The following is a 16,455-nucleotide window of genomic DNA, read 5'->3' as shown; positions in this document are numbered from 1 at the left end:
TATTGCGTTTATTTCTGTACATCCTCACACTCCTCTCGTTCGTATTATAAGTAAGCTTCGATTCCCAAGTGTTTTAGTATGGTTATTGACCAGTATTGGACACTCGTAAAAGTTCTGCTAATGAGTACATTTGCACTTACTGCATATTAATTAATTTATTGTTAATTTGATGACTTGTATAATCTTTTTTAATTTTTGTACGATGTATTTTATGCTTTACTTAACAGAAAGTTAAAGAAATGTAAGGGTATGACATGATGTATAATGTAAAGATACATAAGAGTATGTCATGATTTCTACTCTAAAGATACATAAGAGTATGTCATGATTTCTACTCTAAAGATACATAAGAGTATGTCATGATTGATTCAAAAGTAAGTACAGCAATTGATAATAATGAGATTAACGGTACCAATGGCAGTTAAGGACGAGAATAGGACTCATATGTCATAGATCCAGGTTTGTATGAAGACAAAGGTAACTGTCTATGGTGTATTAATGTTCAGTATAGTTGCTAATTCATATTTTGAGCTTTTATTAAAATTATTTTATATATACATCAGTAATTAACTTATATACAAAAAAATCAAGTAGAAAACGACCGTCGATGTTACAGATGTAAATGTTAAAGATATTTTTCTTTCTTCTATAGCAATCAAAACTTTGTTAAATAATTGTCGAAAAGGGGCAAGCTGTTTAATAAGTCGGCTGCAGAAATCGGCCTCGTTTGACCGAAGCATAACCTATGAAGAAGCTAGTAGCAGTGTTGGACCAAAACAAAACAAATGTACCAGGTTTTAATATTGACAGGCGTCGTGTTGTAATTGTCAGTCTGACGTCGACTGATCCTACCTAATTATGGGTGATACCGGTTATATGAATCACGGTCCAGCTAGCTGTAGATGCAAGTGTCGTGTATATATGTTTTCTTAGACCATGAGTGCGACAGCAAGGTACGAGTGAAATATTTCCGGTTAAAAAACTTGTGTAATCGAGAGGTTGTGATACTAGTAATCGAAAAACCAGAGTTCTTAAATTTTGGCATGTTAAAATGTCATTTTATTTCTAATAAGCCCAACATCTTGAACCACTATCTTTATATGCAGCCCAACTAATATAAGCAAACACAGGGACTTGCTCTTGTTTAATATTTTATATCATATATCTGTAGTTTTAGTTAAAGGAAGGACAAAATGGTTTGTCAGCATCTGTACTGGGTCGTCTGGTCCAGGCTTAAAAACGCATTTAACTGTCAATTATGGGTCTACTAGGGTAACACAAGTAGTCATACAAGTATACAACTACAAGCGTACGATTCTTCTGGTCCAGACTCACAGGTTTGACCTGTGTTCTGCCATGCTCCCGCGTCCTGATTCATCTGACCCAGACACCTGGTTGTATCCATGTACTTATCCATTTTGTCCATGTTTCTGGTTATATCTTTGCACTGATTCATCTGGTCCAGGCTCCTTGTTGAACCATTGCACTGATTTATCTGACCCAGGCTCCTGGTTGTACCCGTAAACTTATTTATTTAGTGTATGCTCATGGTTGTCCGAGTAAACATATTTATTTGGCGCAGGTTCCTGGTTGTATGTGAGTACTCTGGTTTCCTAGCAATGTATTACTAAGATGATATGTTATATTTTTTTGTATTTAGAAACCACAGGATCGATGCCACTGCTTTCGGGTCATATGTCACTGAGGGTGTTCACCATCCCAGCAGTTAAACATATCTTACCTTAACTATAAATCTTAGGATTATTTATCGAAGTTTGCAGTAGTAGCACAAAATTCGAATCACGTACACTGATGCTTCTTCCATTGTATTTAAACGCGGTTGCTACAATAATATAGCTCCTATAGTAGAACGTATTGCTACTGGTTTTGGCCTCTTGTTATCGCCATTACTAAAGAAAGACCCAAAAAATGACGAAAAATAGCAAATCGTCTACAATGACATTAAAATGACTTTAAAAGAATAGTTTGATTATATCACGCAATGGCTTTACAAGTACTTAAAACAACGTAAAGAACTTTTTAAAGGGTCCTAAGTCTTTTCACGAGCTTGTATCCTTTGTTTTCGTTTTTGTTTTGTTTTTGTAATTTATTCTGATCTAATGTGTGAACTCGTGTGATTATGTTTAAGGAGGTCTTTAATTACCGGTATATCATATTCATATTTTAGGACAGCGTAATTTGTACAGTTTTTATTCGTAACGCGAAAAGAATTCGTTTCCAAATCGAGATGTGAAATTGGTGAAGGGATTCAATGCTAAAGATCATCTGAGATCCGTCACCGAGCCTCAAGAAGGAGGATATGAACCGTTTACAGCACCATGTTATAAAAACATTTCTAAGTTCAAACTTTAATACAATGAATGTAAAATATCTGCATAATGCTTCAATAGTTGGAATGATATGGAACGCCTAAACTGTCTGATGAGATACACATTTGTTTATGTGTTGTCTATTTTATATTACTTGCTGTGGTTTTATAATTACATGTGATCATTTTGTATTTACGTTATGTAGGAACATCTTTACATTATTTCGTTTTATTTTTACGTTCTGCCATTTCGTCTTTACGTTCTGTAATTTTGTCTTTACGTTCTGTCGTTTTATGATTACGTTATGTCAGCACATATTTACGTTATATGGATTTATCTTTACGTGCAGTGGTTTTCTTATAACGTGAGGTCGTTTCATCTTTACGTTATGTCGATCTCTAAATACTTTATGTGCATTTTCTTTTCTTCACGTGCAGTGATTTCTTCTTTACGTGGTGTGGTTTCTTCTTTACGTGATGTGGACAAAAATTTCATGATGACGTGTGACCTCGGAACTTTTCGATCCGGTGTAAACTTCAATTCAGTCCGTAAAAGTCGAAATAGACGTCAAGACACCGATTAGAAAAATGCTGAACGAAATACACTTGGGTAGTCTATCCAGTCACCCTAGAGTGTTTATTCTATAGTAAAAATAGCTTATTTGTTTTTTACGTTCAATATTATCACAATTGATACACCTGGGACTCTGTTGATGACTTGTGGCGATTTTCGTAGTCGGAATATATTTTTTGAATTCCAAAAACATGGGAATTTCGACTCCCGCGAAAATTTGCAAAAATTCGACTCTTACAAGTTATTGCGTGACTAAATTTATTTTCTACATTAATAAAACACCAAAACTAATTTTCAAGAAAGAATTTAAAAAAAAATGTTAGAAATATTACTCCTACTCCTAGAAAACTGGTCCCAGTATCCAGTTACGGTTGATAATCAATACCAAACATCTTATTTTGGTTTGAAACCCTGCTATGTAGTTATAGAATGATCAAGTCATCATCAAGTTATTGCTCGGAAACCAAGTGCCCACGGACGACGACAGCGCCATGCTAATATACGGCAGCATTTTTCTAATCGGCGTCTTGACGTCTATTTCGACTTTTACGGACTGAATTGAAGTTTACACCGGATCGAAAAGTTCCGAGGTCACACGTCATCATGAAATTTTTGTCCACATCACGTAAAGAAGAAACCACACCACGTAAAGAAGAAATCACTGCACGTGAAGAAAAGAAAATGCACATAAAGTATTTAGAGATCGACATAACGTAAAGATGAAACGACCTCACGTTATAAGAAAACCACTGCACGTAAAGATAAATCCACATAACGTAAATACATGTTGACATAACGTAATCATAAAACGACAGAACGTAAAGACAAAAGTGCAGAACGTAAAGACGAAATGACAGAACGTAAAGACGAAATGGCAGAACGTAAAGACAAAACGACATAATGTAAAGATGTTCCTACATAACGTAAATACAAAATGATCACATGTAATTATAAAACCACAGCAAGTAATATAAAATTAACAACACGTAAACAAATGTGTATCTCATCAGACAGTTTAGGCGTTCCATACATATCTATGTTATAATGTCCTTTTTACATTCTCGGTCCCCTTCAAAATAATGATAGAGAACAAAAAACAAAAAAAAAACAAAACAAACAAACAAAAACGAAAACAATAAAGAAGAAAGAGAAAATACTTTGAAATCTCGAAACTAAATCTCCATCAATATCTTTGCTTCTTTTCTTAATCCCAACCTAAAATCTTGGATTGCCCGAAAACGCCGGGATGATAACATTCACTCAAACGTTGTGCCCTTTCGCAATAATTTACCTAGTATGCATTATCATAAAAAAAAACGAGGCATAAATGTAGGATTTTTAATATATATACTTCATGATTCAATAATGCAATGAAAGACATAGTGTTTTAGTCAATTATGGCACAAATATCGTATCATATAATCCTAAAGTAGAGTGTTCCTCGACTAGATGTGGTGTGAGCACTGGTGACGGGGCCACTGTAAGGTCCTAAATGGCCTGGTGTACATAAGATATACCGTGGCTGTTCTACATAGCAACGAGGGTTGGGCACATTATGTATAGAATGTCTGACAGTCGGTACGCTAACTCTCTCTCGTGTCCTTTCAGTTGCATCTGACAGAAATACACGTTTCTTAACTCGAGCGTTAAATGAGACCCGTTTAGAATTACTTTCGGATTGTTTGCTATCCTCAATAAGTCTGTTCCTACAACTGATACATGAATCTGAATCTTCTCCTGAGTTTTCCGATAAGGAAATTGTAACACTTTGGTGTTCTGAACAATTATTGCACTTTAGATCATTACACTGAGAGTCCAAACTGTCCGGTGACGTACTTCCATTTCGTAGAATTCCATTTAATTTCTTTGAGACGGTTGGAGTGGCTGGGCTGTTCTTCGGTTTCGAGAAAATCATGTTTTTCAGAGAAGCCATGTTGACATTACCTAAAAAAACAATATCTTTATCAGTTACTTAACAGTCTAGACCAGTGTTTTATCCTGTAATTAAAATGGGAGCTATATTTAGATGGTGACTTAGATATACTTTCAAATCCATTTAAAAATTATTGACTCAACTACTAAAATAACCGAATAACTCTTATATAGAAGACTTCTGATGGGTTCAAAGTAACATTCGAACTTTTGAATACTCACTTCATGTCATGAAACAATTAATTCATTAGCTGGGTTAATTAACTCAAATATTGTAGTAAAAGGAAGGCAAGTATAAATAAACGCGAACTAATTCTTACGATTATTATTTCTTCACATCTTAATTATTACAATCACTATTTTTCACAATATGCTACATTGTAATTAATCGAATCTGCTGCCCCCACCCCATTTGTACGTGCTAAGAAAACATATATTGTCTTGAAAAATATCATGACAATTCAACAGTACATAGAAACATGGTTGAATCACACCCCGAAAAGGGCTATCTTAGAAGCTTACGAACAAATATATTAAAAACAACATACCTTGCAAAATTTTTGTTTCTCAAAATATGATGTGTTCGGAGGATCCTTCCGCTTTTAAGGACCGATCCAAATGACCAGCAATCACCATTCGTTTCCAAAAGGTATGTTGTCAATGGATAATATGTCCCCAATTATTTACTATTATTCATTTGTTAATCTCAGCGATGACATAACACCCTGATGACAAACAATGTAATCCGATCGATCGAACAATAATTAATTTTTACAGTTTGATTCATACATTGTCTCTGAACAAAAGACAAGAACTCAACCCTATCACATAACTTTTATATAATTATCCCACCCGTAATTGGCGGTCTTTGTGAAAGGTACAATGGGTCGAAGGGGCTAAGTGTTTTCTTAAAGGATCACACTGTAGCCCTCGGGCAATATAAAAAGATTTAGTGTTAAAACATATTCAAAACATAAGCCTTTGCGATAGTTTTTACGGCTTTACTTTGTATGGTTCTGCCGGAGAGGGATAACTGTCATGTTTTTGAAAGGTGTTTGATTAGCACAATGCGTACCTGGTTGCTAGTAAAGACAAACTATAAACGCAGAGTGACTATAAAGGAAATCAGGGAAACAGAATATACATCAAAATATAAAAACCGAACAAGTGAAACAATTCATAAGATAAAATCTTTATACTTGACTTGCATTGTCCTAATTTTAAAAGCATATCGATCACCTTTTGAAAAAAAAAACTAATTTTAATACTGTTTTTTTTCGGTTCCATGGGATGGCGTTAATAGAATTTGGTCGAGTGAAGTCTATAAAATCTTCGGGTGGTATAGAGTTGGTCAAAAATCAAGATGTCATACAAATATTTGTTCCCTATTATCGGGGGGAGGGGGGGGGGTGTACGCCTGGCACGCCATTCCATGCATCAGCGTGCTTGAGACTTAAAGTTTATACTTTTTTCTTTATACTTATATGTAAGAAATAAATGTATTGAAAAAAGAAAACAAATGTGAAAGTTATAATATATAAGTAATGAAATAATCTCAAATTACGTGACAATGATTAAGTGCAAAATGGCGTCAATAGACCCTTTTGTGTTAAGTAATGAAACTGGGGATGCTCAATACACACTTCAACGAGCACCAAAAGAATTTTCCTTGTGGAAGTGTACATTGAGCATGCTCCATGTGTGCTAATCAAATATCCAAAAGTTAGCACAAACTAGTCTAATGATCTTAAACCAAAATTTGCTATAGAAAGAGGATAAGACCACTCAAATAAAAGTTGTACTTAAACACTCAACTACAAAATAGTGTCTCATATTGAAAAAGTGCATATTTGGTCTATATAGAAACGCCTCATGTTCTAAAACAAAATAACAAAAAAAAAAAAAAAAAAAAAAAATTAAAAACTAGCTGTTGAACTTTGACCACTGTCATGACAAAAGAGCTTGAGTTCATGAGTAAGATACATAAAGTCACCAAAAGTTGCATTGAAAAACAAATGTTGAATGACTGTTCACTTTTCAAAATGTAACAGCAAAACATCATAGCTGGAAAATGGCTGAGTGTTGCTTCGATTGCCGGAAAACTCGTAGATTTGAGCAATTTTTAACTCCTCTACCATTAAGCTGCCTTCGGAAGTATATTTGACCAAAAAATATCCCCGAGTGCTCTTGACACCCTTAGGACTACCCCCAGGCGCTCATGGGCGCTGTTTAGGGTTTGATCCTTTTGGATCAGAATATCTCGTATCACTGGTTCAGTACTGAGAAAATCCCTTCTTTTTCTGAACACTATACAAAATGTAGTCCAAATGCCAGTCCTTCTATATCATTCAATACCTCTTTAAAATCAGTTAATATGTTTCATGAAATTATTCAGCCAATAGTATTCTATCACTGCTGCAAATGGAAATAAGATCAAGTTTTTAAATCAAATACAGAATTTGGGGACTTCTTTTTGGCCTTGAAAGATGTATCAATAGTACAAAAAAAAATCGTATGTAGGAATTCAGAACGTTTTTGCAGAATGTGTCAAAAAGCATTAAATGTATTAAGCATGTTCCATTTAACGCACTTATCAGTCAAAATCTGTATTTTTTCATCAATTTTTTTTACAAGCGAAGAACAGTAATTTAAAACATAGTAAAATTGTCGGCAAAATTTAAATTGATACAAAGTGTATATATTTTTAAATATTCTATGTAATTCTATGAAATTAATTTCTTAATATGAATTTATGGATTGAAAATTAATTTTTGGACAGGCTTAAAATTTGTGAAAAGGGTGAAATCAAAGAAATTCTGTTCCTGGTACAATTTCAACAGGATCAAAAACTACCAGTGCTAGCAGCACTTTGATTAGTAGAACCACCGGAAAGTCCAATTTTCCGTATCTGGGATATGTTAGCACATCACCACTACTTCCGGTAAAAGAAGCTTAATAATGATAATTTTCCTATAGGAAAAAGAACTACTTTGTTTGCTGGTAGGTTAATCGATATCAGATGTTGACTACATAATTTCAGTGTAAGAAGTTGCAATAATGAATTTAATCGTATCTTCAGTTCTAACAATAGCAAATGTTCACCCGTCTTACAAAATATACACGTAAGACTTCCCATTGAAATTATAGTTTATATCAATATTGTATTTTAAGTACACTGTAAAAAAAAAACACATTCCTACATAAAAATGTAAGTAGACTTTCTAGAAGTCTCTCTCTCTCTGGCCCCGTGCAGGTCCGGGTGTCAAAAGAATAGGCCTGCAGCAGCGCTAAGCTTGTCATAAAAGGCGTCTAAATAGTGCTCAGAACCCTAACTGGGGGCTAGGGCACTCTGCCCACAGAGCAACTGGGATGTGTGCCCCAGGTGGTAGAATGGGGTACCCCTTGCATGTTACATGCTGGGGTTGTCAGGCTATAATACGGAAAACCTGACTGCAAACCATAGTGGTGCACTGTGTTGGGTAAGATGCCAGGTTCCTCGCACGTTAAAGAACCCTACTGTGGTATTCTCCCAGAGTAGGAACAATAGGGCTCCGCCACAGGAGGCTAAATTGCCCGACCCTACCCACCTCTCCCTATTTCCAGTGGCAATCAAAATTTGTCGACCCCATTGCCCTTGTGTCCCATCCCTTTTTCATTTCATCATTATTTCATGTTCACTTTATCATCAATTTCATGTTCATCATCTGAATATAGCTGAAATATTGCTGCTCGGACATTAAACCCCAACAAACAAACAAACAAACTCTCTCTCTGTATAAATACATGTACATGTACACTAGTCCGAATTTCCTCTGACCCTGCAACCCTCCTTTTTTTTATTTGGGTATTGGTATGTCAGGTTTGGCCGACATATCAATATCTAAATAAAAAAGAGGATTGCAGGTTCAGAGGTAATTCGGACTAGTGTACATGTACATGTATTTATACAGAGAGAGAGAGAGACTTCTAGAAAGTCTACTTACATTTTTATGTAATACATGTACATGTGTTCTTTTAAATTGATATCATTACTATAAAATATTCATGCACTATCCAGCAGCAGTCATTATTTTGACCATTCAATTTAAATATAAATTTTCATTACAGTTTTATTTGCAACTATTAAAATACTTTCATGTATATTATGTACATGTATCACAACCACGTAATATTTTGACAGGTGCTTTTTTATGGTACATGATTCATTTTGCAATATTGTGGGGTTCAGTTTTTGACTCCTGTTTGACATCTTTGTTTATACATGTATTATGACCATATGGTTCCTGTTATGATATTTTGGGAAGAAGGCATAACTCTGATTGAGTGCCTCAGGGAAGACTGGTGTATTTACTACTTCCCTTTTGAAATAAATTAATGGCTAAATGAAATGGATTGTTTGTTAAGATCAAATTTTGGTGAGTCCATAATTCATTATGGGTGATTGGATTGGAACCAGTGAAACATGAATTTGTTGCCAACTTGTTTAAATAGGAGCATTGAAATAATCACCTTGTTTTTTTCTTTTGTAGAACATGATTGGTGTTGTGAAGTACAGATGAGCTGAACTCTTGGACAGTGTTGATGAACCCAGCCATAGTAGATTTGTTTACTAACTAAATGTACTGTCTAGGTATGAATAAAAAAGAGTCTGTATCTGAAGACAAAATGAATACCAGTACATGTACTGCAAGTTGTAAATATGACTTAAAAGAGGGAAATAAGATGGAACTAAGTCCAGATGAGGTCAACTGTTCAAGCAGCAATGACAAATGTGAGTCTGGCACCATAGAACTACAAAAAAACAACACATACAAAACTACCAGTAAAATTCCGAGGCATAATACTCCACATGTTGAAAGAGATACTGAGCAGGGTTCAGGACAAGATAACTTATCAACATGCCCACCTAGTATGGTGAATACAGACAATTTGATAACAGTTCTTTTGATAAAACCTAATGACAAAAGTTTTGATTTTTTCTGTATCTTTTGTCAGAAAGACTTCTCTAGTAAAAGTGCTCTTCAAGATCACATGTTAATTCACAGCGGAGAAAAGCCATTTTCATGTAATTTATGTGAGAAAAGGTTCAATAAGAAGGGCAATCTTAATCGACATCTGAATACTCATGGTGGTGAGAAGGAACATCAATGTGGCATCTGTGGTAAAGGCTTCTTTCATGCTTCCTCTTTAAAAGATCACATGAAAGTTCACACAGGGGAAAAAAATTATGAATGTCAAATTTGTAAGAAAAGGTTTACTAGCCACTGTAACCTGAATAAACATAAATTACTTCACACTGGAGTGAAACCATACTCCTGTGATTATTGTGGAAAACAATTCTCTGAATCAGGGAATCTTGCTAAGCATAAATTAATACACACAGGAGAACTACGCCACACCTGTGATGTGTGTGGTAAGTCTTTTAGGTATGGCAATGTACTTCAACGACACAAACGCATACATACAGGAGAGGCTCCATACAAATGTCCAGTGTGTTTAAAATCATTCTTTTCTAATGGAGAACTACATAATCATTCAGTTATACATTCAGGTATTAAACAATTTAAATGTGACGATTGTGGTAAAAGTTTTGCAAGAAAGCACCATCTACAACAGCATACCTTGTCACACCTAGGTGTAAAACCTTACTCTTGTGAAATGTGTGGGAGTAAGTTCGTACAAACCTCTGGTCTAAGAAAACACATACGATCTTTTCATCCATCACTAACAACGGATTGGCAAGATTTACCCGAATCTAATGAAACCAGTATGCATATAGTATCACAAACTTGTAAGAAAGACACACCATATTCTTGTGATGTTTGTGGTATCAAGTTTGTCTTTGCTTCTGTTTTACAAAAACATAAAAAAAAATTTCATTCTTCACAAGATCATGTTGACCCTCCATCTTCTAGTGATGCTTTAGATGAGGAGACAGAAAAAAGGAACAATGTTGAAATGATACAAACATATGGCGATGAAATAAAGGACAGTGAATTGATAGTTGATGAAATAAAACAAGAGGTTGAAGATATAATGTAAAGTTCAATAAGGTTGAATTTGCCCGTGTACCAGCAGCAATGATCATTGTTTGTGATTAAGTAATGATTAACAGATTTTTTTAGAATCATTACATGTAGTAAACTGAAAAATTTGATTCAGGACCATTACTTTAATGTACAGTAAACTGATTAGGGTACTTAGAATTATTACATATGATGATCTAACCACCTAGAATGATTACATGTAGAAAAATGATCACCTAGAATGATTACATGTAGTGAACTAATCATCTGAAGTTATTCCATATACATGTATAGTGATTTTTTCACCTAGAATTAATACATGTAGTGAATTGATCACTTTGAATGATTACATGTACAAGTAGTGAGCTGATCACCTGAAATTATTACATATATAGCGATCTTATCACCTAGATCTATTACATATTACATGTAGTGAATTGATTACTTAAGAATCATTACATGAAGTGAACTGATTACTAAAGAAATAAGAGTTATTACATGAACACAATTAAGTATGCTCATTTCTTTACTTTTTCAGGGGCGTAACATCAACAGTAAAAAAATTTGGAACTTGTTTTTTCAAAAAGATCCCAGTTTTCCCCTCTCACCGGTTTGTGCCTAAGAAAGCAATAGATTTCAATGAATGGTGAATTCACCATAACATCTAGGAAAGAGTACGGAATCCCAACATAAATTAAGTTCAATTATTGTTCATGCATATACAAAATTTTCTGTATCCTAGCTTTAATCTTAATTTTGGTTTGAAATTTTCAACTGAGTTAAAATCAGGAAATTAGATGTTCCCTCAAGTCTGCATCAATGTAGATAGAACAGGCTTTTAAAAAAAACATCTTTTGTGATTTCAGAATGTTTAGATAGGTTTTTAATATGGGAGTATTCGGCCCTTGGACTCCCTACTAGGGCACTACCCTGGACTTGCTGGGAACCTTTGAAGTGGTCCCTAGACCCCTTGCAGCTTAGTGCCTACACTTCAATTTGTTATGCCCCTAGTTTTGAGCTGATCACTGAGAATCAGTACATGTATATGTAATGAACTGATTACAGTGAGTATCAGAATTTACATTAATCAATTTGCATGACATTTTTTTCACTTAGTTGTGTTAGGTAGTACAATACAGTTAGGTCATTTCTGAATATTTGGTCTCATTTTGTTGAAATAAAGCTGTCTTGAGGCAGTCCGCACAGAAATTTCTAGTGTTTTGACATAAAAAAGTGCATATTTTTTAAATCCTTGGTGTGTTGAGGTTCAAGTCATTTATAAGTAATTTAGTGATTATTGTTATAAAATCCAGTAGCCATGGTAACATAATGAAAAAAATATTATTGAGTTTTAGTACAAAACAGGGGTGCCTTTTTAAAAACTAACAGCCAATTACTACGTTTTATAAAATATCAGGCACTTAGACACTACCACAGGAATAAAGCATGCAGAGAGTAGTTGGAAAAAGGGGAAAAATAATAGGACCCTTTTCGATTCATTCTTTCACAATTTTAGGTCCAAAAGTTTTGAAAATCAGCCATCTAATGCTGAGGAGAGAACCTAATATGGCAGGGGACTGAAATGTTCCGGATACCCTTCTTCCTTTGAATTACACCTGCTTACCATTACATACATTACATCTGTCTACGTATAAATGCTTAACAACATTTAAACAATATATCCACTAAATTTCAACTTTTAATTTTAAGTTTTACAAAATTTGACTGGGGTAACTTGGTGTGCGAAACAGCGTGCCTTAATGTAACTGTATAGTGCACCCTTATTGTGCCATAATGTTTGCTCTAGTTTTGATTACATGTATTACAACTATGAGAAATTTGGATTGTAGAATGTTATTTTAATGGTCTTCTTTATACAATCTGATTAATTAAAGTATAAGACCTCTAAAGGGGATCAAGCAATCAAGTATTTACAATTTGGGTTTAAGTTTAAAAATCTTTGTAGTAAACTGCTGAGACCTGCAAAATCTGTCTGCTTTCCTATAGATGTATTTTTGCATTTGGAAATTGTAATGAAAAATTTCCAGTTGAAGTTTTCATGTTCTATTTTTTCTTATTTCAGCTTGTATTCATGAATAGAAAAATGCTGATTTTTAGAAATCCATTAATTTTTGTTTACTCTTTATCTTAATTTCAGACTTGGAAACCTATATGTTATCAAATGCATGTACCAATAATCTTAGTCCAAACTATAAGATGTGTCTAGCCTGATTGTATTGGCCATACATTGCACTTTTGGGTTAGACTGCAACTTTATTTGTATCATGCTGTGCAAACATAGTATTGTATTAAAGAGATTTGTGTTTTTATTAGTAGAATTTATGTTAGTTTCAAATTGAATCAGTGTTAAGTGCAATAATTCAATTGCTTGTGTTCTATCTTAAAATTTGAAAATGTACGTTGTAATGCTGTGAAAGTATTAATGTTCATGGGGTACCAATTTTTGAGGTTTTCGTGGATAGAACAAACCACAAAATTTGGAAAAAGAATTTTCCATCGAGTTATCAAGACCACATATTGAAGAACCCACACAAATTTGGATCCACAAATAAAAGTACTTTCACAGTAATTTATTTTCATACACGTGTGACATCTGTGCAGATGACCCTTTACATGTATTCACAATGTCTTAAAAAGAAGTAATTTGAATAGTTACATGAATACATGTACATGTATGTTAGTTTGTATACTTGTTTGTTTTGTGTTGTTCAGTTATGTGATGTCTAGTCTCTAGATATATCTGTTTACTTACTTTAATATTAGGGCAAGTGTATTGTGCATTCATTGCAGACATATCCATGCCATCATGGGGGCAGGGGTTGCATCCCTTATCCTCAAGAAGTGGTTGATTAAATAAAAAAAAAACCAGTTACTTGACCCCCCCCCCCTTTTTGCAATTTCTGAATTTCTGAATCCACCACTGCATCTACATTTAAATCATTCTGAAACAGGTACCATGTTAGCAAAATGGAGTTGTCAGCCCCCTTGCCAAACAGAACTGTGATTGAATAATATACATGTAGTTATGTTATATTTTGTGTAAGAAATAATTCATAGACTCCATTTTATCATTATTTTATCACTGCAGGCTGGCCATTTGTGTCACCTTATTTTACTTCAAGTAATAGGGCAGGGTAAAAAAATGAAAAGAATTAACTGGACTAATTTCTTCATTTCTTGTGAAAACAACCATTTGTGGAGCAAAATTCTACTGTAACATCAGAAAAAGTTGGTAAAACTTGTGTATGATGTTAGGAATGAGAATGTTTGTCATATGCTTAATACTGTTTAACTATGGCTGTGGTGTAATGACCTTTGAAGCAGGTCATACCAATATTAGAATTCTTGTGATAACATCCTTTGTGAACTTTACAATAAACATTCTTCAAGAATCTTGCTGTGGGTCAGTGGCAAGGCATTTTTATGGAAGTAACTATTTACAGTTATACAAAAGTAAAGCAAATAACTTATATTAAGTTATTTTGAAAAAAAAATGTTTGTAGTTTTATCTGAATTCTGAAGTCAGACAAATTTTCCTTATGTTTAGATACTTTCTAGTTGACAGACACCTTAAGTCTTGAATAAATCAATTAAAGTTGATGTTAATGCTAGGTTTGTTGTGCTCATTATTAAATTGAAATTTTCTGTTTCAGACTTAATTCATGTACTGTAAATGTATTAATTTTCACAGATTCTGTCAAATGAACATATTTGCAGGTATCAATTTTCGTGTTTCAAAATAATGATTAGTGTCGTATAGTGTTAAAAATCAATTTTGTATGTATTATTTTTTGCAGTTTTCTGTCCACAGCAAAAATTAGGATGTTTACAGTAGTTAATCAATAACATTTCCAATTTGAAGCACTTCATTAAGCCATTGCAGTGACCTAATTTTAGAAAAGGATGAATCGGGTATCATGTATGTCATAATCAGTCCCAGTAACAAATTACATGTGTGTCTACCCTGTAACTTTTCAAGCTTTTGATAATTGGCAAAGTTGGTGAGATAATATGTTGTGCATCTTTGTTGAAAACCTGGAATTTGATCCAAAAATTAAACTATTGATAAAACAAAATATTGTCCAGGCTGTTACAATTGTGACAACTGAAAAAATCTTGCTTTTGCTGCTTTTGTTCTTTACCATATGTAATAACTAGTGTTACGTAATGAAGCTTTCTGAAATATTTATACAAGATTCAATACCATAAAAAAGGTTATGAAGGGGCTTGTGACCACAACTATTCAGAAATAAAGGTCCTATAGTGTAGTAAAAAAGCATTTTACAGAATTAGCATCAATTGTTTATTTCTTGACCAATTTCAATGGAGAATAATTGAAAGTTTTCAATATTCTAATACTTGTAGTTCTTTGGTATGCTAACTCAAATCCTGTATTTAGGTGAATATTTTTTGTCCCACTTCCACATTGGTTGAATGGATGGTTGGGATTGATTTTGGAGATATTGCCTGGAACCAGTCTGGAATAAAGGGCAGAAAAAGGGTGCCACTTCAATTCTGGTCAAATTCTTGTTGTGTGTAAAATGTCTATTCACAATCAACAGTTTAAGCTTGCCCCAAATGTTTAGGGTTCAACCTTTGCAGTAGTATCAAGCTTCACAATGCAAAACATTTTATTCCTTCAGGATATACTTAAAAATGTTATTTTACTTTTGGAAATACCAACGTAAATAATATGCTGCCTATCATGGTTGATGTCGTTTAGCCTTGAATTTTGGCTTAATTGTCTATCAGATGCTCTTGTACATTATGTAACACTGCAGCATAATAGTACGACTCCTTCATTGAATATCAGCAACATTGTACCACAATGTTCAACATCGCCAAGGTCAGACTGGGATATGAACTAACCCTGAGGATTAAGGAACTGAAAAGGCTTAAAACAAGTGTTTTTCAAGTTTCCCAGGAGTACAAGTGTATGGATCTGTATGAAAGTGTATTATAAGGTTCCATACTATATAAACAAAAAGCATTTATGATATAAAAGATTGCTACGTGCACAGTCGTACATCTCATACTGTTTCTGAGACTTGAAAATGTCCATATGCATAAACACCACCATGTACAAATTCATTTCCTCCTATACAATGTAGCCCCTACATAGCTATTAGAATTTAAAAACAATTGTATAATTCATAACAAGCCTAATAAACATGTATTTACAAAGTCTTTGATGGCTGCATTGATTTTGTTACTCTCTTTCAAAAATGCCCCTTCCTATTATTGGATTTACAAAGAAAATTGGTTAATTGGTATTTTGGGGAAATTTGCACGACTTTCAAATAAACAGCCTATATTTGGAGGTAACTTCAGGGTGACAAAATCACTGTGTTGAGAATAACATGGTGAAAAGCAGTGAAGACCACTCCTACAAAAATAGTCAAATCCAAATGACAGCAAATTATTATCTTCAGCCCAATAAACATTGCAAGAACTATTTATAGATTTACCAGACAGCAAGTAAGATTTATTGATAAAATACCATCTGCATTACTACATGAACAACAAAGTATTATTTGAATTTGAAATTATTTTGTATTTGTTAACCAACTAAC

The 16,455-nt window shown here is 33.9% G+C and overlaps 1 protein-coding gene across 1 annotated transcript; it reads left to right on the top strand.

Annotated features, from left to right (window-relative positions):
* The first annotated feature begins 2,906 nt into the window (after positions 1–2,906).
* Positions 2,907–16,069, top strand: LOC148621833 (uncharacterized). Its single transcript, XM_088576610.1, has 2 exons — positions 2,907–7,835; positions 9,365–16,069. Exon 2 carries the CDS (start codon positions 9,453–9,455, stop codon positions 10,875–10,877), a length of 1,425 nt encoding a protein of 474 aa, XP_088432736.1. The 5' UTR covers positions 2,907–7,835; positions 9,365–9,452; the 3' UTR covers positions 10,878–16,069.
* The last annotated feature ends 386 nt before the right edge of the window (positions 16,070–16,455 follow it).

This window comes from Perna viridis, chromosome 3 (assembly GCF_037379345.1).
Source record: "Perna viridis isolate PV_CMFRI_1.1 ecotype Kerala chromosome 3, ASM3737934v1, whole genome shotgun sequence".
NCBI classification, from domain to species: Eukaryota; Metazoa; Mollusca; class Bivalvia; order Mytilida; family Mytilidae; genus Perna; species Perna viridis.
This window is presented reverse-complemented; position numbering and strand designations above follow the sequence as displayed.

Bases quoted from the DNA above. Each gene is read 5' to 3' on its own strand.
- LOC148621833 (XM_088576610.1), top strand. From the start codon at position 9,453: ATGTACTGTCTAGGTATGAATAAAAAAGAGTCTGTATCTGAAGACAAA.